Source organism: Protopterus annectens, chromosome 2.part0, assembly GCF_019279795.1.
Source record: "Protopterus annectens isolate FY-2018-M chromosome 2.part0, PAN1.0, whole genome shotgun sequence".
In the NCBI taxonomy this organism is placed as follows: domain Eukaryota; kingdom Metazoa; phylum Chordata; order Ceratodontiformes; family Protopteridae; genus Protopterus; species Protopterus annectens.
In genome coordinates, this window is record NC_056728.1 from 1,759,750,678 (window position 1) to 1,759,770,946 (window position 20,269).

The 20,269-nt window shown below is 41.8% G+C and overlaps 1 protein-coding gene across 1 annotated transcript in view; it reads left to right on the forward strand.

Moving 5' to 3' along the window:
* The window catches only part of MICOS10 (mitochondrial contact site and cristae organizing system subunit 10), a 297,913-nt gene that overhangs the window by 211,547 nt on the left and 66,097 nt on the right, over positions 1 to 20,269 (forward strand). Inside the window, exon 3 of the mRNA XM_044061790.1 lies at positions 9,827 to 9,936. Coding sequence (XP_043917725.1) covers positions 9,827 to 9,936 — 110 coding nt within the window. The remainder of the gene's footprint in view (positions 1 to 9,826; positions 9,937 to 20,269) is intronic.

The window sequence follows — 20,269 nt, forward strand, 5'->3', positions numbered from 1 at the left end:
ACAAAGGGGGGAAATATGCTTCATTTACTGGATGTTCGTAGGCAGCTCAGTTTTTACATTCACAGAACCAAAGACTTCAGGAAGTCTACACAACTGTTTGTATCATTCTCTAAAACTAAACTTGCACAGCAGCATCTAAAGTAGTGACTTCAGCCAAGTGGTTAGCTGATTTGATTGCATTACCTTCATTTACAAAAACAAAGGCTGGTCCTTACCAAAAAGTCCTAAAGCACATTCTACCAGGTCTATGGCCACTTCATCCACTTTCTGCTGTAAAGTTTCTATAGATGACATATGTGCAGCTGCTGCACGGTCCAACACTCATACTTTTATAGGTCATTACAAGTTGGACATAATTTCTAGGACTAGAGCAGCTTTTAGCTCTGCAGTACTCCAGAATATCCTTCCAAGGTGATTCTAGCTGACCATCTCCCATCAGTTGAGGAATGGACAAATAAGACAACATCAGGTATAGTTAATTACTTATCGTAACTCCGTGTCTGTGTTGTCTGTTTTCATCCTTCCTCAACTTCCCACACACCTGTCCCCCCTTCCCCATTTGCCTGGATCCTAGTATGATTTGAGGGGTATTCCTGTATAGCCTTTTCTGCATGAATTCCAGAGTATACACCTCCATATCTGTACTCTTGTTTCCCATCTTTTTACCTGTTGTATTAATTACTCTAAAATAATATAGGCTCCACCTTTACCTTTTTTGGCATGGTGTTTGATAATTGGAAATCAAACTTGATTTGTGACTATTCACAGTAGTCAAGGGATTATAGGTAAGGGGAGGAGCTTGAACTATAGAGCCTAAAGTCTGTCAATTTGCAGAGAATAGATCCAAGGGTCAGATCCAAGACCCAGTTGAGGAAGGGCGAAAACAGACAAAATAGATTGAGTTATGGTAAGTACATAACTATAACTTTGGTTCCATATAATCTGTTATTAATCTTCGGTGCTTTGGTTTAGATTTCAGTTTGGCAGAATTATCTAGCAACAAATTAACCTTTATAACCCCATGGTCACTGCACATCAGCGGTGATAAAACTCTGTATGCAGTAACAGTAGTTTCTTTAGGAACACAAACAATGCCTAGTATGTTACTTTCCTGGTAGGCTTTTTTTAACAGTCTGACGCAGTTGTTGTTCCTGAACATGCCTTGTGAATAATTTCCTTACTAATGCAATATTATTCCAGTCTGTTTATATTAAGTTTGGGTCCCCAGCCACCATTATTCTTCCCTGCTGCTTATTTCATGCAAGAAATGTATGAATTCCTCTAGGTCATCAGCACTTTGGTGGTCTATGCACTCCAGCAATTCTTGTATGTTCCAGGAATGTCTTTATTGTCAGTTACACAATCTATAGTATTTGTCATTTAACATGTAATAATCACAGGTCTCATAGCTGTCTTTTTAATCCTTGTTATAACACTTCCACCCATTTTTTTCTTAGAATGTCTGTTACAGTAAAAACTTTTATACCCTGACAGCACTAGTTTCCAGTCATTGTTTAGCCGTGTTTCACAAACATAACTCTTGTGGGAACATGGTAGATTTTCCAATAAAAAAAATTATTAATGCTCCTAGCATTAACAGCCATCAGATTCAGCAAATGTTGCTATCTGGAACTGTAAAATTTTTGACCAGGCAAAATTCCTGCCTTGTGTTTGTCTAATATTGTAAAATATCTGCTGCAAAAGTTTCTTCCCTGATATTGACAAGTGCACACCATCCTGTCTGAATGTGTGCCCAAAATTAGGTTTGGATGCTGTACACATTTCCATTTTTAAAACTGGACATTTTTTTCATATAGGTATTGACCCCAAAAATATTTTTATTCAGTTACCAGAGTCTCCTTTCAGTATGGTTAGTAAAATGTGTGTCCCTAATACCTGCACAAACTGTGCTATCAGAGTGCTGTAAGTTCCCTCCTGACAGAGTCCTTGAGGATGAGATCATTTGTATCAACATGAATAAAAACATATCTGTACTTTCTTACATTAAGGTGTTCTAAGGCCTGTCTCGCATCCTCTGTTTTTGCTCTGACAACCATATTACTATTTGATGTTCATTATCTTTTCTGCTAATGTTAAGTATCAGTTCCTATAATAAAATCTCCAATTACAGAAATACAAATTCCTGTCAAAGGTAACTAAATCTGACAACAGCTTTGTCAATTCTCTTTACTGCAGCATTATCTCCAAAGCCTGGAACTCCATCCCCAAATTATCCTAACACCACCAACCCATCCAAGTTTAAACAACTTCTCAGGGCGCATTTAACTGACGGCTGGCTTTCTCATGCACTTCCCCTGGCTGACTGAAGCAGTTCTCCTTTTATTTCTTTCCCTTTTCTCTTTCTCTCCCTCATCTGTCTATAAATCAGTTTTCTCTGTTCATCTATCTGTCTCCCTTCTACCACCTCCCACCTCTCTCACTTCATACATCTTTCCTCTCTACCCTCCACCAAGTTTCTCTTTACCCCCAGCAGGTGCCTTGATAGTTTGCTACCCTTCCTTATATCCTGCATATTCTGTAGTTGCTTTGTTAAATAATCTATGCTAGCTGTCCTGCTGTCACACTTTCCACTTTGGGAACCCATGGCCAGTGGCCCACTTGTAATACTCAAAATATGTACTCTGTAAGTTCTAGATTATATATTTTGAATTTGTCAACCAATATTGTATTAACTTCTACAAGTAATTGCTAATTTGTACTACTACCTGGAGCTTTTTTGAAAATGGGTTTAGTCCAGTTGGTCCTCCCAGTTAAACAAATGTTAAATCTTTTCTGACCAGTTCTGAAGATCTTTGTTAACTCTACTGTTTTCATTGCTTATTACATTTACAGTCATGAATTTCCCATCTAGCTGGTGTTGTACATCCACAGCTTGAACCGTGTTGTCGGTGTCTGTCTTCTCTCTTTTTTCTTAAAGTAATGGTCTTCAATTCTTGTGTTTAATTTTAATTTCTTCCTTTTCACCTGCCCCTTTTTTCCCTTCTGTTTTGGAAAAATGATTCCTTTTTCTGTAGACTGAAGGTTTTCTTATAGAAAATGTGATCATACTCTATAATTTGTTTGTTACATAACAGAAGTGTCCTTTTCAGTATGTGTTCTCTTTTTTTCTTTATTTGTTGTAAACCTCTTCCTTTCTTTGTTTTCTTCTGTGTGCTCTAAATCCTCAGACTGATGAATACGTGTATCCAGAATTCCAAAATTCAGTGGTATTATCTTTTTCATTAGTGGTTGAGTGGTCTTTACAGACTCTTCCTTTCCTAAATGTGTTCTGTTTGCTCTTTGCCTAACTTTTTCTCATTGGTCCAGTCATTAATGTATGCAACAACGGTTCTCCAAGCTATGCTAATTACACGAGTGCAATTGTCATCAGGCAGTCTAGATTTGTTACTAGTAATGGTAAGCAAATTGTCCAACTTTTGACAGGAGGAACACAGATCACCAATGTTATCGGGTGTTACCTTTAAATGTACATAGCATTTGGTACATTGTACAAGATGCTTGTGCTTTAGCAAATAATTAATGGCATACTCATTTAAAGAATCCATATTCAGCTGAAAATGAATAAAGAATTCTGAAAGAAAAGAATAATCAGAATCCGTTACCAAGAATTTCAAACAGAATTTAAATAAACATGGAGAAAAATCACACACACAAAATAGAACTAAGTATTAAATTAAGTACAGTAAAGTTGTTGCTGTAACCGTAGAAGTTGTGAAAGTCATACAAAAGCTTGAATTCCTTTACATCGTGCGCAAATTCACACAGTAGATTCTACTCACTCGCTCATAGTCGCAATTATTACAGTAAACCACAGACCAAGACATGACTGTTTCGATAAGCTCTGGATTGTCCTCTCTGCAGCCTGTGTGAATTTATACATGACTAGGCCCCTTGGGATGTCTAGAGTTTGCCTGTCTAAAACCTATCCCTTTCTAACTGAAATTTTAAAGGTAAAAACTATAAATTGCAGTAAATTTTGTCTACAAGCTATTACTTTTTCCTACAACAGTGACAAACACTGGTAAAAGTAAAATATAAATTCAAATAAAAATTCTCTTGCCAGGCAACTGCATATTCAATCACAAACCAAGACAGGATTGTTTAGCAGACCATGCAGAGCTTATGTAGAGGAAATCACTAGCAAGATCTGGTCTGACAGTGCTAGTGAGGACTAGTGTGTAGTTCGTAGATGAACTAATTAGACGATAATGAGTTATTTTATATTGCAGCCCTAGCTGTCACCGACTCATGTTTTCTTTTACTTTTGTGGTACTTGACCTACTTGCTTTGGGTAATTACTGCAAGCAATGAGCTTTTTTTTCTGAAACCTAGCCAAGGTTTTATTTGCCTGATTATTGTATTAGTTCTGGTTTAGGCACTTGGGCTTCAGGCCAGTTATTTTACATTAAGAAGGTTCGTGGACTGCACTCTTGTGGGAGAAGAGGCTGGACTCTGCCCTTCTGAGCTGGGAATTTTCTGGTTAAAGGTTTATAGTGCCTGAATATTTGAACTATCTTACTGAAATTGGTTCACCTTGTTTGCTCTAGCATAGACTAGATCCAGGCCTACTGAATCTAGCTTTGTTTATATACTTGTTGTTTGTTTGCTTGTTATTTCCCTGGAAGCTAATTCACCTAATACGCAACTTCTCAGCACTTCTGTGGATCACTATTGATATCTGCATTGCTTACTGTACTTATTTCCTTGTTTCACTTGAAAGAAAGTTACTGTTTGTCGTTTTTGCATTTAGTTACTTGTATCACATTGCACTCAAGTTACCTGGCACTTGCTCACTAAAGCAATTATATAAGTCAGCACTAAAAATTAAAAGCACTACACCCTCACTCCCCACTGGCCCTTGTTTTCAATTAAGGATTTCCCAATATTATTCTAGCATGTCCAAAGGTCAGTTGTCAATCTCCTCTCCAGTCCAGCTGGTGAATCTGGGAATCTTGAGGCAATGTTATAACTGCCTCATGTACACAGACAACCCTCTCCTCCTCCCACATAACACAAATACTTGCGAGAGATGCAGCTATTTAGCCAAACTGGAGGCTGAGCTCTCTCAACTCAGGACTGGCAAGACCAGACAGGAGGAGAAGGCAACTACACACACCACAAAACCAGCCTCACATAATGCTACCACTCCACTGAATCAAACACATAAACACACAAAGACATACTCGGAGGCTCTGAGTAAAATTTACCTAAACAGCAGAGGCCTCCAAAGCAGACACCCAAACAACTGCTACCTCAAGACACCCCACAAGCAACACATAAACCACAAAAGCAGTGTGCAAAGCAGTCACAGCCCTTAAGGCCAAATACAACACCAAACATACTTGTCATAGGTGACTCCATAGTCAGACACACTGACATCCCACTCACCAGGCTGAACAAGGAGAGGGTCACAGTAAGCTGCCTATCGGGCGCTAGAATCCGCCACATAACACAAGCACTTCGGGTCACTCCACAGCAAGTACAAATATGACACAGTCATTGTCCATGCTGGTGTGAACGACCTGAGACGTACCTCCCTGGACTGCATGAAAAGAGACATAGAGGAGCTCTCTGATTATGTAGCCCAGGCAGGTATGACCCTAACCCTGAGCAGTATCCTTCCTTCACCAAGAATGATGCCACAATATAGAGACAAGATGATCAGCTTTAACAATTGGCTTAATGTCTGGTGTCATTCAAAGGGGATCCAGTGTCTGTCTGCCTGGGATGACATGCTGGACAAGCCATGCTGCTTCGCAAGGGACGGCTTGCACCTGTCACCCTGGGATTCCAGATATTGGCTAAGGCTCTTGCCACCCCCATAGTGCCTTTTTAGGCAAGGCTCAAATTCTAAACCTACCACCCTAGAAAACAAAAATGGGAAGAAATTGAGGGTAATGCTGCTCAATGCCAGAAGTCTAAATCTCAAAATGCACGCACTCGAGGCCCTTCTCAGTATGGAGAACATCGATGTCTGTGCTGTAACTGAAACCTGGTTCAAGGCTCCTGAGAGCACCCGGCACTATTAGGTTTTACCTCATATCATGCGTTCCGCCCCAAAACCCGGACCACTCCACAAAAGGAGGGTGTATCCATATTCATAAAGGATACTCACACCTCCAGGTTGGTGGCAACGCATGAAGCTTCGGAAACCATCCAGGTGCAACTAACAATAGGCAAAACTGCTCTACAAATTGTAGCATGCTACAGGCCACCCTCTCAAACTCAGGAACCCCACACAGCCTTCCTGAAGACACTGGAGGGTATAAATGTATCTCCAAACACCATCATATTGGGTGACTTCAACTACCCGAATATAGACTGGGAACATTACTCAAGCCCTAACTTTCTAGCCCAACGGTTCCTGGAGTTCATAAATTCAAATGCCATGGAACAGCTAGTCACTGTTCCCACGAGAGGAGAAAATATACTAGATCTCATTGTCACAAACATGGGGACAAAATGCTCCACACCGAAGTATATCCCTCATTGGTGAGATCTGATCATAAACTAATCTCACTGGAAATCCACATCCCGCCCCACCCCAAACAAAAAGACCATAGTGAAGAACTTCTCTAAAGCAAACTTCACACTACTCAAGACTGGTGTGGTATCCTTCAAGGCCCCTGAGTCAGAGGAAACCACAACCCAAGCTGCGGAAGCCCTTACAAATGCCTTCTATGAACACCTCCAGGACTGCATGGATCAGGCAATCCCAAATAAAACCAAGACTCTTTCCACAAAGGGCAAACGTCCAGTCTGGTGGACCCCAGCCATTAACAAACTTTACAATAAGAGGAGAAAGCTATTGCATGATAGAACAAAATCCATAAAAGGGAAGTCACCCCTGATCATTATTAGTAAAAAATTACGAGCACTCATAAAATCAACTAAGGCCAATTTTGAGAGAAAAATTGCCATGGATTCAAAGGACAATCATAAGGCCTTTTTCAGCTATGTTAGGAACCTGGGTGGAAACTCACAGATATGCTCAGAATTAGTCCAAATGATACAAAAATCACTGAACCCACAGACATTGCCAACATACTGGCAGACAGGTTCAGTGCAAACTTCACCCCTCTCCCCTAAAGGAGAGATAACTATCCCAGCCGAGTGTAGCCTCCCGGACATCTCAAATGCGCAGGTGAAAGCTGCTCTCTCTAAAGCTAAAAACACAGCATCAATGGGACCGGATGGTGTCCCTGGCTGTGTGCTACACGAGCTAAATGAGGAATTAAACCCGCACATAAGGCAGCTGTTTAATCTCAGCCTTACCACAGGATACGTGCCCAAGGAGTGGCGTGACGGCAACTGTGGTCCCACTCCACAAAGGTGGCCTCACGGACCCTGGTAATTACCGCCCCATAAGCTTAACAAGTCTAGTCTGCAAAGCTATGGAGAGGATCATAATGGAGCTCATAAACAAAGATATAGGGGACTTGCAGACATTGGACCCGACCCAGTTTGGCTTTGTCAAGGGAAGATCATGCCTTTTGAACTTGGTCGACTTCTTCGAAATAGTCACCAAGGCCATTGATGAGGGAAAGGCAGTCCATACAGCCTACCTTGACCTTGCAAAGGCATTTTACACAATACCCCACTCGGGTATTGTAGAAAAACTTACCAGCTTAAATGTAAACCCATATGTCACAAGATGGGTTGCAAACTGGCTTAAGGACAGAACCCACAGGGTTAGAGTTGCTGGCGCTGTGTCAGACTCCAAGCCGGTCACAAGTGGTGTCCCACAGGGCTCGGTCCTTGGCCCCCTATTGTTTGGCATCTACTTCTCAGAAGTACAGGCCAGCATGGGAGGACTTTGGCTGACAAAGTTTGCAGATGACTGCAAACTGGGCCATAGTGGAAAGTGCAACGGACACTGATATCCTTCAGAAGGGACTCACGGAAACAGATAGCTGGTGCCAGAGCCATGGCCTGAAGTTAAACGCCAAAATATGTATAGTCACACCCTTCGGGAAAAACAAGGTAACCCCAAGCTACCATATAGGTGGCAATCCACTAAGCACAGAAGAGGTTATCAGGGACCTGGGGACCCAGGTTGACAGTGGCCTTTCTTTGACACTCACATTGCTAAAGTGGTTAGAAAGACCTTCTACATTGCCCACCTGATCATGAAGGGATTCACATCCAGATCTAGTGAGGTCATTGTTCCCCTGTACTCTTCACTTATCAGACCAATGATCGAGTACAATGCCCCATTCGGGATGTATCTCACCCGACATCTGCAGCAATTGGAGAGACCCCAAAAGTTCCTCACCAAAAGGATAAAGGGACTCCAAAATCTGTCATATGCTGCCAGATTGAAGAAACTCCAGCTCTATTCAGTCGCATACCGTCTGCTCAGAGGTGACATGTGCCTGACATACAAGGCCATGTCCAACCCGAATTAATGGACATGCTCCACCTCAAAAATCCAAATCCACCAAAACCACTAGAGCAAGCGACTTAAACCTTAGCACGGATATAAATAGGACGTGCTGGAGGGATAGATTTATCACTCAGAGACTCCCTATGCTGTGGAATAAAATCCCGGTCCATGTGAGGCAGAGCACCTCGCTGACTCTGTTCAAGAGAAATCTAGACCTGTGGATGGGAGATCGTAGGTTTACCCCGGGAATCATCTCTGGGTCACTGCTGGACAGAGGCACAACAAACTAATGGGCACAGTATTTTTTCATATAAGGGGTGGCGTAAGCCACAATAATTTGGGCTAGGCTTATAAATGCCTTAGGGCAGATAGCCTAGTATAAACCTATGAACCTATGATGCAATTTCAAACAGTTGGGGTGCATTTAATGTTTGTCTTTTATACGGAAAGAAATTTTGCCTAGTTAGCTGTTTACCTTAACAGGGTGTATATGTTGCTGACCAACTCTTGTAATGGTTGAGGAAATTAATGTAAAACCCCCTGAAGCTTTGAGTTCTGCAGTGTCCGCACTGTATAAGCATGCAAATCAGTTTACTTGGATGAAAGTCTCATTAATGTTTTTCTTTGGTCAAAATTCTAAAATGGCTATAAAATAAGGTCATTTAATCAAGAAACACAGCCAGAGTACATGGCTTTGTGAATTATCTGTTTGGAGTCCTTCACAGTTTCAACTGAGTGTTACTTGCAATAAACAAAACTAACATATGCTTTTCAGGTGATGCCTTTTATTAGACTCTAGTGATCATTTGCTTAGCATTCAGTGATTTGTGCTTTTCATTCCTTCCGCTCCTGTCAGCAACGTAGGCTTGATCAAGTTGCATGCCTGTGAGGCTGATTGTTGAGTCAAATAAGCCATTGATCTAAATAAAATTCTAACTCTGGGATCTGAGAGAGGTTTTGGTATCATTTTTGTTTTGTTCATATCTTTGCATTAGACATGTGTATCTGCATCGTTTTTCATGAGTTATACTTGAGTTTTGAATTTCCAAATTTATACCAGCTGGGGTATGGTATTGTTCAAGTTGCCTTGATTGCTGAAAGGTCGATGAAGATACTTACAAAATGTGGAATTTGGAAATAAAAATCATGATTTCAAACCTGGAGAATGGTCTGTGCTGTATATACTGATGAAGTAATATGCTTGCATTTCTGACACAGATTTTGCAGAATGTCTTGCTGTGAAGACCTCTTCGTATTGTGTGATATCTGAGTAAGCTGCGTTTAACACAGCTTAGAAATTGTAGAAGATAAGCATTTTGAATAGATGCTCCCAATGGTGGCTGTAGTTTTTCTGTATTTTATTGTAATTTGGCTACTTTTTGTTACTTGAATGTGACAAACCCTGTTTTACATTTGTAGGAAAGACCTGGCCATTAGCTTTTGGATCTGGAATGGGAATAGGAATGGCATACTCCAATTGTCAGCATGATTTCCAGTCTCCGTACCTCTTACATGGAAAGTTTGTTAAAGTAAGTATACATCTGGTAATCAGTTTACCATTTTTAGTTGGTAAGGGCAGATTTTCCATGGTGCATGTCTTATTTTGTTTCATTTCTGTTTAACCAGGTAGGTGGATTTGTCCAGGGACCCTTTTCAGCCATGACCAGGGTGCAAAGCACAAGTTATACATTTTGAATATAGTATGTTTGTTACAGAATGTTATTTACAGATTAATATTGTCATTTCATCACACTGAGTAGAATTAAAATTACATAGGATTTCATTAAATAACATTTACAAAATGATCCAAATAACATTTACGTAACATTTCTGTAAAGATATTTAGATAATGATGCTGAAGTATTAAGTGTAGAACGAAAAGATTTAAAAAAGACAGAATTAGTGAAGATGCATATGTACAGCATGGAAACGTTACTACTTTATTGAATTTTTTTAATATAGACAGTAAGATCCTAAGACCAGATTAGGAAGAAAGCAAGTACAGTTTAGCCATCGTCTCTGTAACAGGTATATTTGTCTTCTGGTTGAAGTAGTAGTTGTATGTGAAATTGCTTATAATGAAGGATTTCCCTGATTTTTTTTGGGGGAGGGGTGGTTCTGTTAGGATGAGAACATATTACAGAAGTGTGTTTTTTTTTTTTTTTAATATTCAGGTGGATAGACCAAACTTTGCAAAATTAGGGCATTATTTTATTGGGCATAAAGAATGTAGGGGGACATTTTATAGACTTTTTTTTCCAGAGGAGGATAAACTTTAGTGCAAGATTTTGAATGTGACTATAGATAACAGAATTGTAAATCTGGCTGTGATAAACAGGTTGATTTTTGCTGAGTAAGGCAGTGGTGGTCAAATCAAGGTGAGTGATTAAGTCTGCAACCACAATTTAATGTAGTCTCTAGTTGCTGGGTGTTTGATGTAGAGTAGAGCGAGAGAGTTGAGAGCATATTCTGTTTTGAGTGGAAGTATTACTACGATCTGCTGAGGTGAGATATCCAGATGTAGTTGGCCTTTATCTGTTTTTTGACATTTGTATTTCCATTGTGTCTTTTCAGTGGAAGAGTAGGTAAGTATTCCAAGGCATCTGTGTTCTTGTACCAATGTAGTAGATCCTACCATAAAAGTTGTTTGTTGCTGCAGGTATCCATTGTCTATCTTTCAGCAATCCGGCCTGGTGCTCTTTATCAGTATCAGTGTTTTTATAATGAACTGCACCTCCATTTGCTTGTTCTTTGCTGCAAAAGACAGCATTTATTTAGTTGAGTTTTAATTGATCATGCCTTTAATGTTTCACTTCATTCCTGCCTTTTGTTAGGTTTAAGAGCATTAGAAGAGTAGTGTGTGTGTATGCGTGCACGCATGTGTGTTTGTGTGCGCATGTGCATGTATGTGTGTTGTGGGTGCTTCCCCTGTCACTGCAAACACTTGTACAAATGTACCTTGGATTACTTATTCTGTGTGAATGTAGCTTTCTTTGTACTTTGAGCACCTGGATCCAAATTGAGCAGCCACTTCAACTTTTGCAGGGTTTTCTTTAAGCTGTCATGTCAGGAGACGACAGGATACGTTACCCCACCTCCCACCTGTCCAAAGATCTTACTTTAACTACTGATGATCACAGGGGTCTTGCTGTAATTGCTTATTTGATAGCTGTTCCTTTTTGCTCCTTTTTTTGTTAAATGTGTGTTGGTGCTTTCCAACCTGTCTTCTCTAGCTACAACACATCTGGTATGTATTTATCATGACTTGGTCTCCTTATAGGCTACATTAATTTGATGTAATGCCATTCTGTTCATCTACATCTTGAATACAGGTTTCCATCCATTTAGTAAATGCGTTACTGGTAAAATACTCTTATAGTGAGCCATGTCGTTGTGCACGGTTTCACAGTAGCTGCACATGGTTCTGATGGTCATTGTGTAATATATTTTCTGATGTATCTGAAAGAGCATGGTTATTTGCAGTGGAGTTTTATAAGGTGTGTGTGATTTGTTGACTGCCATGTTTGTGAAATTGTTATTTTGGCATTAGCCATGCTTGATTTTTGGCTGTTAATTCAGACATTTTTGTTATTTGTGGAGCTAGGCATTTATTCTGCATTATGAAGTTTGAGTTATTCCTTATTTCTTTTTGTTGACTAATATTTCTTGTTTGGGCATTTCAGTGACACTGCCAAGGAAGTTGTTTTATATGTGTAATGCAAAGTAGGAACTGTTTAGTCTGAGTATTTCTTTAAGTATAAAAGACTTGTTCACTGGAAATCACTGGAATTAGCTGTTTACCAAGGATTTAAAATATTCCTATTCAACAAGTTCTTTAGTGTTACTTGTAGCGCATGGTCCAAGGAAAAAGTTTCTTAGCAGTTTTATGGTCTAGAGTTAAGTAGAAGTTACCTCATAGAGAAAATGGGCATAATTCAGAAACTGAGCATGTTGAAGGGATCAGTATATGATTATGAAGCTCATGTTGAAGGGATCAGTATATGATTATGAAGCTCAACCGAAGTCATAAGCTTGTAACAAAAGCTGTTACAACAGAGATTGACTTATATTTTCCAAGTGGTGTCTGCAGTGTTTTCCAGTGTTTGATAAGAATCTTAAGTTTTGGTAGGTAAAACTTTGAGGAAACCTCATTTATTTCACCTGTAAGGAATTGTTACCTCTCAAAGTCTTCCATTTTGTGTGTTAACATCGGAGATGTTTTGGAAATCTGTTGCAGAGTTATTGAAGGTGTAGATGATGGGTACTGTACTGCAGTTTCATAGTTTAGTACTAGGCTATCTGCCCTGGGGCATTTGTAAGCCTAGCCATAGTGATGTGGCTTTTGCCACCCCGTGAAATGGTACAAAAATGTACTGAATAGATTTAGAATACTGTGCCTCTGTCTAGTAGTGACACAGTGAAGGTCCCCTTATATAATAGAATTAATTTACTGTGCCCCTGTCTAGTAGTGACACAGATGTGACCCCTGGGGTAAACTTACGATCTCCCATCCACTCATCAAGATTTTTCTTGAAGAGAGTTAGTGAGAGGCTCTGCTTAACATGAACTGGGATTCTGTTCCAGAGCATGGGAAGCCTCTGGGTTATGAATCTATCCCTCCAGCATGTCCTATTCATACTTGTGCCGAGGGTTAAGTCTTTAGCTCTCGTGGCTCTGATGGATTTGGATTTTTTGAGGTGGAGCATGTCCATCAGTTCCTGATTGGACATGGCCTTGTACGTCAGGCACAGATCACCTCTGAGCAGGCGGTATGCTACTGAATAGAGCTGGAATTTCTTTAAGTCTGGCAGAATGAGACATATGTTGGAGACCCTTGATCCTCTTGGTGAGGTACTTTTGTGGTCTCTCCAGCTGTTGCAAATGCCGGGTGAGGTACTTACCAAATGGGGCATTGTACTCGATCATGGGTCTGATGAGGGAGGAGTATAGGGGTACAATGATATCTTTGGATCTGGATGTGAATCCCTTCATAAGGTGTGCAAGGTAGAATGTCTTTCTAACCACTTTGGCAACGTAGATGTCAAATGAGAGGTTGCTGTCGACTTGGGTCCCTAGATCTCTGATTACTTTTTCCGTACTCAGTAGGTTGCTGTCTATGTGATAATTTGTGGGTACTTTGTTTTTCCCAAAGGGGATGACCATACATTTTTTGGCATTTAGTTTAAGGCCATGACTCTGGCACCAGTTGTCCATTTCTGAGAGGCCTTTTTGTAGGATGTATGTGTCCGCTGGTGTATCGACTATGGCGCCTAGTTTGCAGTCATCTGCAAACTTTGTCAGCCACAACCCTCCCATGTTTGCTTTAACATCTGAGAAATAAATGCCGAACAAGAGGGGTCCCAGGACAGATCCCTGTGGGACACTACTTTTGATTGGTTTTGAGTCTGACATTGCTCCAGTGATTTTAACTTTATGGGTCCTGTCCTTTAGCCAGTTTGCAACCCATCTAGTGACATAAGGGTTTACATTTAAGCTGTTGAGCTGATCTATGATGCCTGAGTGGGGTATTGTGTCGAAGGCCTTAGCCAAGTTCAGGTAGGCTGTATGGACTGCTTTGCCCTAATCAATGGCTCTAGTGACTGTTTCGAAAAAGTCAACCAGGTTCAAAAGGCAGGATCTGCCCTTTACAAACCCGAACTGGGTGGGATCAAGTGTCTGTAGGTCCACAATGTCTCTGAGTTCCATAATGATTCTTTCCATAGCTTTGCAGACCAGGCTGGTTAAGCTTATGGGGCGGTAGTTCCCAGGGTCTGTAGAGGTACCCACTTTGTGGAGTGGGACCACTGTTGCTGTACGCCAGTGTTCAGGTACATATCTTGTAGTAAGGCTAAGGTTAAATAGCATTTTTATGTGCGGGTTTAGCTCCTCTTGGAGTTCACGTAGCACGCAACCCAGGATACCGTCAGGTTGCATTGATGCTGTGTTTTTAGCTTTGCTGAGGGCGGCTCTCACCTTGACATCTGAGATGACAGGGAGATTACGTTCAGCTGGGATAAGTATTTCTTCTTTTGGGGGTGAGGGAGGGGAGAAATTTGCACTGAACCTGTCGGCCAGAATGTTGGCAATATCTGTGGGTTCAGTGTATCTTTTGTTGTTGTGAACTAACTCTGAGCATGTCTGAGGGTTTCCGCCCAGGTTTCTAACATAGCTGAAGAAGGCTTTGTGGTTATCTTTAGTGTCCTTAGCGATTTTTCTCTCAAAGTTGGCCTTGGATGTTTTTATGAGAGAACGTAGTTTTCTGCTAGTGTTGATCAGAGATGTCTTCCCTTTATGGGATTTTGCTCTGTCGTGCAGTAGCTTCCTTCTTTTGTTATACAATTTGTTAATGGCTGAGGTCGACTACCCCTAATACATTTCCCTGCAATGAGAACCTGGGTAACATAAGGTCTATGGGATAAGAAGTACTGCTCTCTCTATTTCGTCAAATATTTAAGATATGAACATTACAGCAAATTTCCACTTGTAATACAGAAATATGCCGTCCGTATAAGTTTAAACATGGAGCCTTCATTATTTTTTGCTTTGATTTTGGATATTTGATGTATGCTAAATGATGAGAACTGGTGTTTAGCCATTTGTACAGAAGTAAACATGACTGATTCAGAAAGAATTTGAAGCCTGTTGGTTGTAACTGGATTTAAACCATGTTTTTTTTTTAACATTTCAGCACTGCAGTGTTTGAGATGCACATTTTACTTTTCTTGCTGGGGTAAATGGGTGCACTGGATTAGCACTAATGTTAGTATCGATTCACATGCCATTACTAGCTGGATTGCAGTCTTGAAAGAAATTGCTGTGCATTCATTCTTTATGCATTTCCAACTAATACTGCACACAGCTCATACCACGCATGTGCTTTTGTTGTAGTAATAGTTGTGTTTTTTGTGTGTCACCAAGTCCTTTCTCTTCATCAAGTACCCTTGTTTAGGTTTCCTTTGACATGTTCTCTCGTTTCTGCTGGACCCAGGCCCCAAGCACCATGTTATCAAGTTTGATAGCAACCATATAATCCCCACAATAAACTGTTATGCCTGCTGCGTCTTCATTGGACCTGTAGCTCACTGTGCAGTACCACGTTTTGCAACAAGTTAAGCTTTTGTGCTCTCAACACTGGGCAGTACAATGTGAAACTCGCTTCCTTGGGATAAAATTCATGTAGTAAAAAAGGTATAGTTTTCCCTCTCATCTGCTTTGTCTGACAGACAATATGAGAGTAATGTGTCACTAGAAGGGGCAGAACTTTTAGGCTTCTGTGTGGTTGCAGAGACACTAAGATTAAATAGATTTCCTTGGGTATGAAAAGCAGCACCTTATAGAATGTCGCAGCACCTTATAGAACGTCCTTTGAGAAAACCGAAGTGCTTCCTTGATTCTCCTTTCAGCAGGTGGACCAGTGGAAGGGTGATTCTAGTATTTCCTGCCCGATAATTGTACTGGTGTCAGTTCCCATTGCTGCGTGGTCAGGATGGGTCTTTTTTGTCCTTACCTTTAGGTAGGTTGAACAGTTACTGATCCTTAGGGTGTTCAGTAGAGGGGCTGGGGCTGGCCATTTCCATTTGCTGTAACTACATCCAGCATCTCCTTGGGCATCCGTGCCATCACCAGATGGAGAAGAACTTGTACCATATGACTCACCACCCAAAACCCTGACCTTTCTTCAGCCCAGCTCATAGCTGAAGCTCATGATCTCCTAAGCCACCGCCAAAACATAAATAGGGACTGCTTGCAGGCTTAATATCTTTCCCCAGAGAATACCTCTTTATGGAATGGACTCTCTTAAAAGGTAAAGCAGAGTAGTGAGCTCAGTGACCCATGTTAATCGTAACCTGGACAACCACATGGGTAGTTATAAATGCCTCTGGTCTGACCCCTCTGGCCCTTATGGAAAGATGCCAAGGGTCTGGTATTCATTCTTGATAAATTGGCAGCATTGTCTGCTATATTACACTTGGTCCACTGGATCAACAGCCTCATATGAATTTGTGCAGGTGACCATTAAGACCCATGGTGGATTTTGGCAGTGACTTTCACACTGTCACAGGCCCTGAGTTTTGATTTCTGCCTGACGTCTTTCATGTGCACCTGATAATGAAACCAGTTCAGAAGTCTTGATTGTTTAACTGCACTTTGTTTAATATTGTTCTGGAGCATTCAAGCCAGGCACTGGTCTGAACAACCTTGAGCAACATTCATTGCATTGTTCCTGCTCCTGTTTTATGCTGCATTTCATCAGTATTTTCCTGGGAACATAGAAAGAAGAGGGGAAGAAACTACTGTCTGCCATTTAAAATGGAGTGCATGTTTGATTCTTTTAGCTGCTATGTAATTACTGTGCAACTCTTGAGCTAATCACTTAACCAGAGAGAGCTCCCAGGCCCACCCTGAAAAGGAGGGTATTTGACCAGTGGGCTTACCATGTTAACCAAAAAAAAAAAAAAGAATAAAAATGGTCTTTCATGCACTCCACCAAGAACAGAAGGAAAGGAAGATCTTCAGCTTTTTCTGGGGAAGGAGATCTCCCTTTTCTATCTTGATGTGAATCTAATCCCTTTGACCCAGAGTTAGAAAACTGAGAACCAGTCCTATCATTCCCAAGAATTTACTACTTCTTGACTGATGATTCAGAGAGTTCAGGAGTTTACAGATTGCTGGTATTTGTCCCTTTAAGGATCTTTGCCAGTATGAAGATGTCCTTCAAGAATGCAACTGCAGTCCTTACATATGGGTTGTCCTACCTCAGGCAGCCCTTCGGTCAGCCGGATTCCAAAGTCTGGGTCCAGCGTCGGCTGATGTCTGCTCCTACCTAACGTCAGAGCGGCCAGGGTATAAAAGCATCAGCCGACGCCATCTTCTTCAGTCTTTCTTGCTGCGCGGTGCCCTAAGCAGAAGCAGTTCGCAAGTGCCGGTCGGCCAGCTCCTGTGTTTTCAGATACCGAAGTCATCTAAAAGCTAAGTACCCGCTAGAACCTTTTCTTGCCTCAGCCGATGTCAGATAAAACTGCAAAAGTTAATAATTGCTTGTCTTGTGGTAAACAAATACCTCATAAGGACTTCCATTCTTACTGACTTCCCTGCCTCGGCCCAGACCACGACGTCTCGGCCTGTGCTTGCTTCAATAAGCGCACACTTAGGCGCCAGGCAGAATTTGCTGTAGACTTTTTTGGAGAAAATTACTCATATCATGCCATCGGAACTACAGACAGCACATACTTCCAAAAAACGGAAGGACCGGGACCGACATCCGCGGCCCGCGACTTCCACCGACACCACACTAAAGCCTACCGCGAGTGCATCAGTATCTTCGGAGGCGGTAATTCAAGCGCTCCAGGCTGACTACACCGTTTTACCGCTCACTTCGGTACCGGAGGCTACCCCTGTGCCGGTTGTTGATTTTCCCCCTGAAACCGAAGCCCAAGATTTGCCTGACACCATACCAGTGGACAAAGTTACTCCAGCACGTGGGGCAGCAAGGCCTCCTATGCCTATGTCCATTAAGGCCTACACACGTGCTAAGGCTGCCAGCCAGGCTAAGTCTCACCCTCCTAAATCTTTTCCACAGGGTTCAACTTCTGATAAACAGATCATGACTTTAGCTGCAGATCTAATTTCTTTAATCGGGGGCTCTCAGGCTCATCCAGACAGAGGTTCTCAGCCGCCTTCAGACAAAAGGCCTAGGGTTGAGCAGGTGTATACTCTTTCCTCAGAGGAGGCCTCTGGTGAGTCAGACCATTCCTCTGGTGAGTCATACCATTCAGATTCCCAGGAAGAATCTTTCCCGGCCTACGAGGATTCGGATGCTGATGAATCCATTCCCTCTGCCTCTCCTCCTGAGGATATTTCTTTCGGGGAGATTCTCCACTCCATGAGAGAGCATTTTCAGTGGCAGGGCCAGGATTTCTCCGACTCCAGGAAAAGGCTTCGGACTTTCCTTAAGTTACCCGAGCACAGGCCTTTAGCTATACCCCCAGTGTTAGATGTATTGGATGATGTGTTCTCAGACTCCAGTACTTCTCCTGATTCTCTCCCCCCTGCTCCGGTCAAGCCGGACAGATATTACAGGGTTCCTGAAACTCATAAACATCTCTTTAAGGCACACACTGTTGATCTAGAAACTATTTCTCAGGGGCCCAAAGGAGTGGCCACCTCCACGGCCAAAAATCCTTTGCCCGCAGACAGGGAATCTAGGTCCCTGGAGAGGTGGGGTAAAAAAGTTTATACTTCATCCACCCTTGCCATGAGGGCACTTAACTGTCTTTTTCATATGTTTCAGTATCAGGATTTCTTGATGGATGATTTACAGAAAACATTAACCTCTCCTGAGCCTTTAGATAGAAAGGCCTTGCAGGATTTGGTACATAATACTCAGCAGGTTAGCAATCATTTTCTTCAGTGTGGTTATGATGCATTGGAAGCTTCATGTAGGTCAGCTATGACAGGGGCCGTCATACGTAGACATGCTTGGTTGAAAGAACAGACATTGCCAGATCATGTTAAAATAAAGCTTCTAGATGCACCTCTGGAAAAAGATAAGCTATTTGGTGCCAATGCACAGGGGGTGTTGGAATCAATAGAGGAAAAGGCTAAATCAGTACAAACAGTCAAAGATTTCCTCCAGGTTCAGCCACCAAGGTTCAGCAGGAATTGGCCTTCAAAGAATTGGTCCTTTCCAGACACTGACAAGTTCCAAAGGGGAAAAAAACAGGCGTGCTCGAGGTAGAGGGCAATACAGAGGCTCCTACAGGGGCCGCCAATGGCAACCAACAAATCAGAGAAGTGGCGCAGGGACTTCTGCTGCTCCACAGGTACAACCACAATGACTTGACTTTGACACCGCCGACCAAGGCTCAAAGAGAAGCACCTTTAGGCGGAAAATTATCCTTATGCTCAAAAAATTGGCACGTTTTTACAAAGGACAAATGGACTTTGGACATAATAGACAAAGGTTACAGGTTCCACTTCCATACCTTACCAGCAAGACAAGGCATGCCAAACCTGCCACACAATCGAAGGGCAGAGGCACTCTTACAAGTTTCAAAGCTACTACAAATCAAAGCAATAGAAAAGGTTCCTCCTCAGGAACAAGGCCAGGGATTCTACTCAACTGTTCCTTGTTCCAAAAAAAGAAAAGCAATGGAGACCTATACTAGACTTGTCCGCTCTAAACACTTTTCTCATTGTGCCAAGATTCTAAATGCTGATGTTACAGCAACTCCTTCCCATGCTGGGCAAGGGGTCTTGGCTGGTTACTCTGGACCTCAAGGAGGCATACCTGCATGTCCCAATCAGACACAGCTGCAGAAGATACCTCAGACTTCTTGCAGGGCCAGAGCATTATCGATTCTCAGCATTGCCTTTTGGCTTATCTACTGCGCCCAGAGTATTCACGAAATGCCTGGCATCAGTATTTGTGCACTGCAGACTCCAGGGGATACAAATATACCCTTACCTGGACGACTGCCTTATTCAAGCGGACAGCAACCAAGCCTTGATAAGAAACTTGGACTATGTCATTCATCTACTGCAGGCTTTGGGATACACAGTCAACATTCAAAAATCAAGACTACTGCCATCCCAACAAATAATTTTTCTAGGAGCCAAACTGGACACAGATTCACAAATGGCTTTCCTCACAAAAGAAAAAACAAGAACCAGTTTACTCCTGATTCCACTGGCAAGACTACACATGAGAACTACAATGGTACCTAAAAGGTTTATGGTCTCAACACAGCCACAACTTAGAAGCAACTATTCCACTCATTCCATGTCTACAAAAGGAATTTTTGTGGTGGGCACAAGCAAGCCTGTTAAACAAAGGCTTGTCCTTCAGCAAACCTCAAGCAA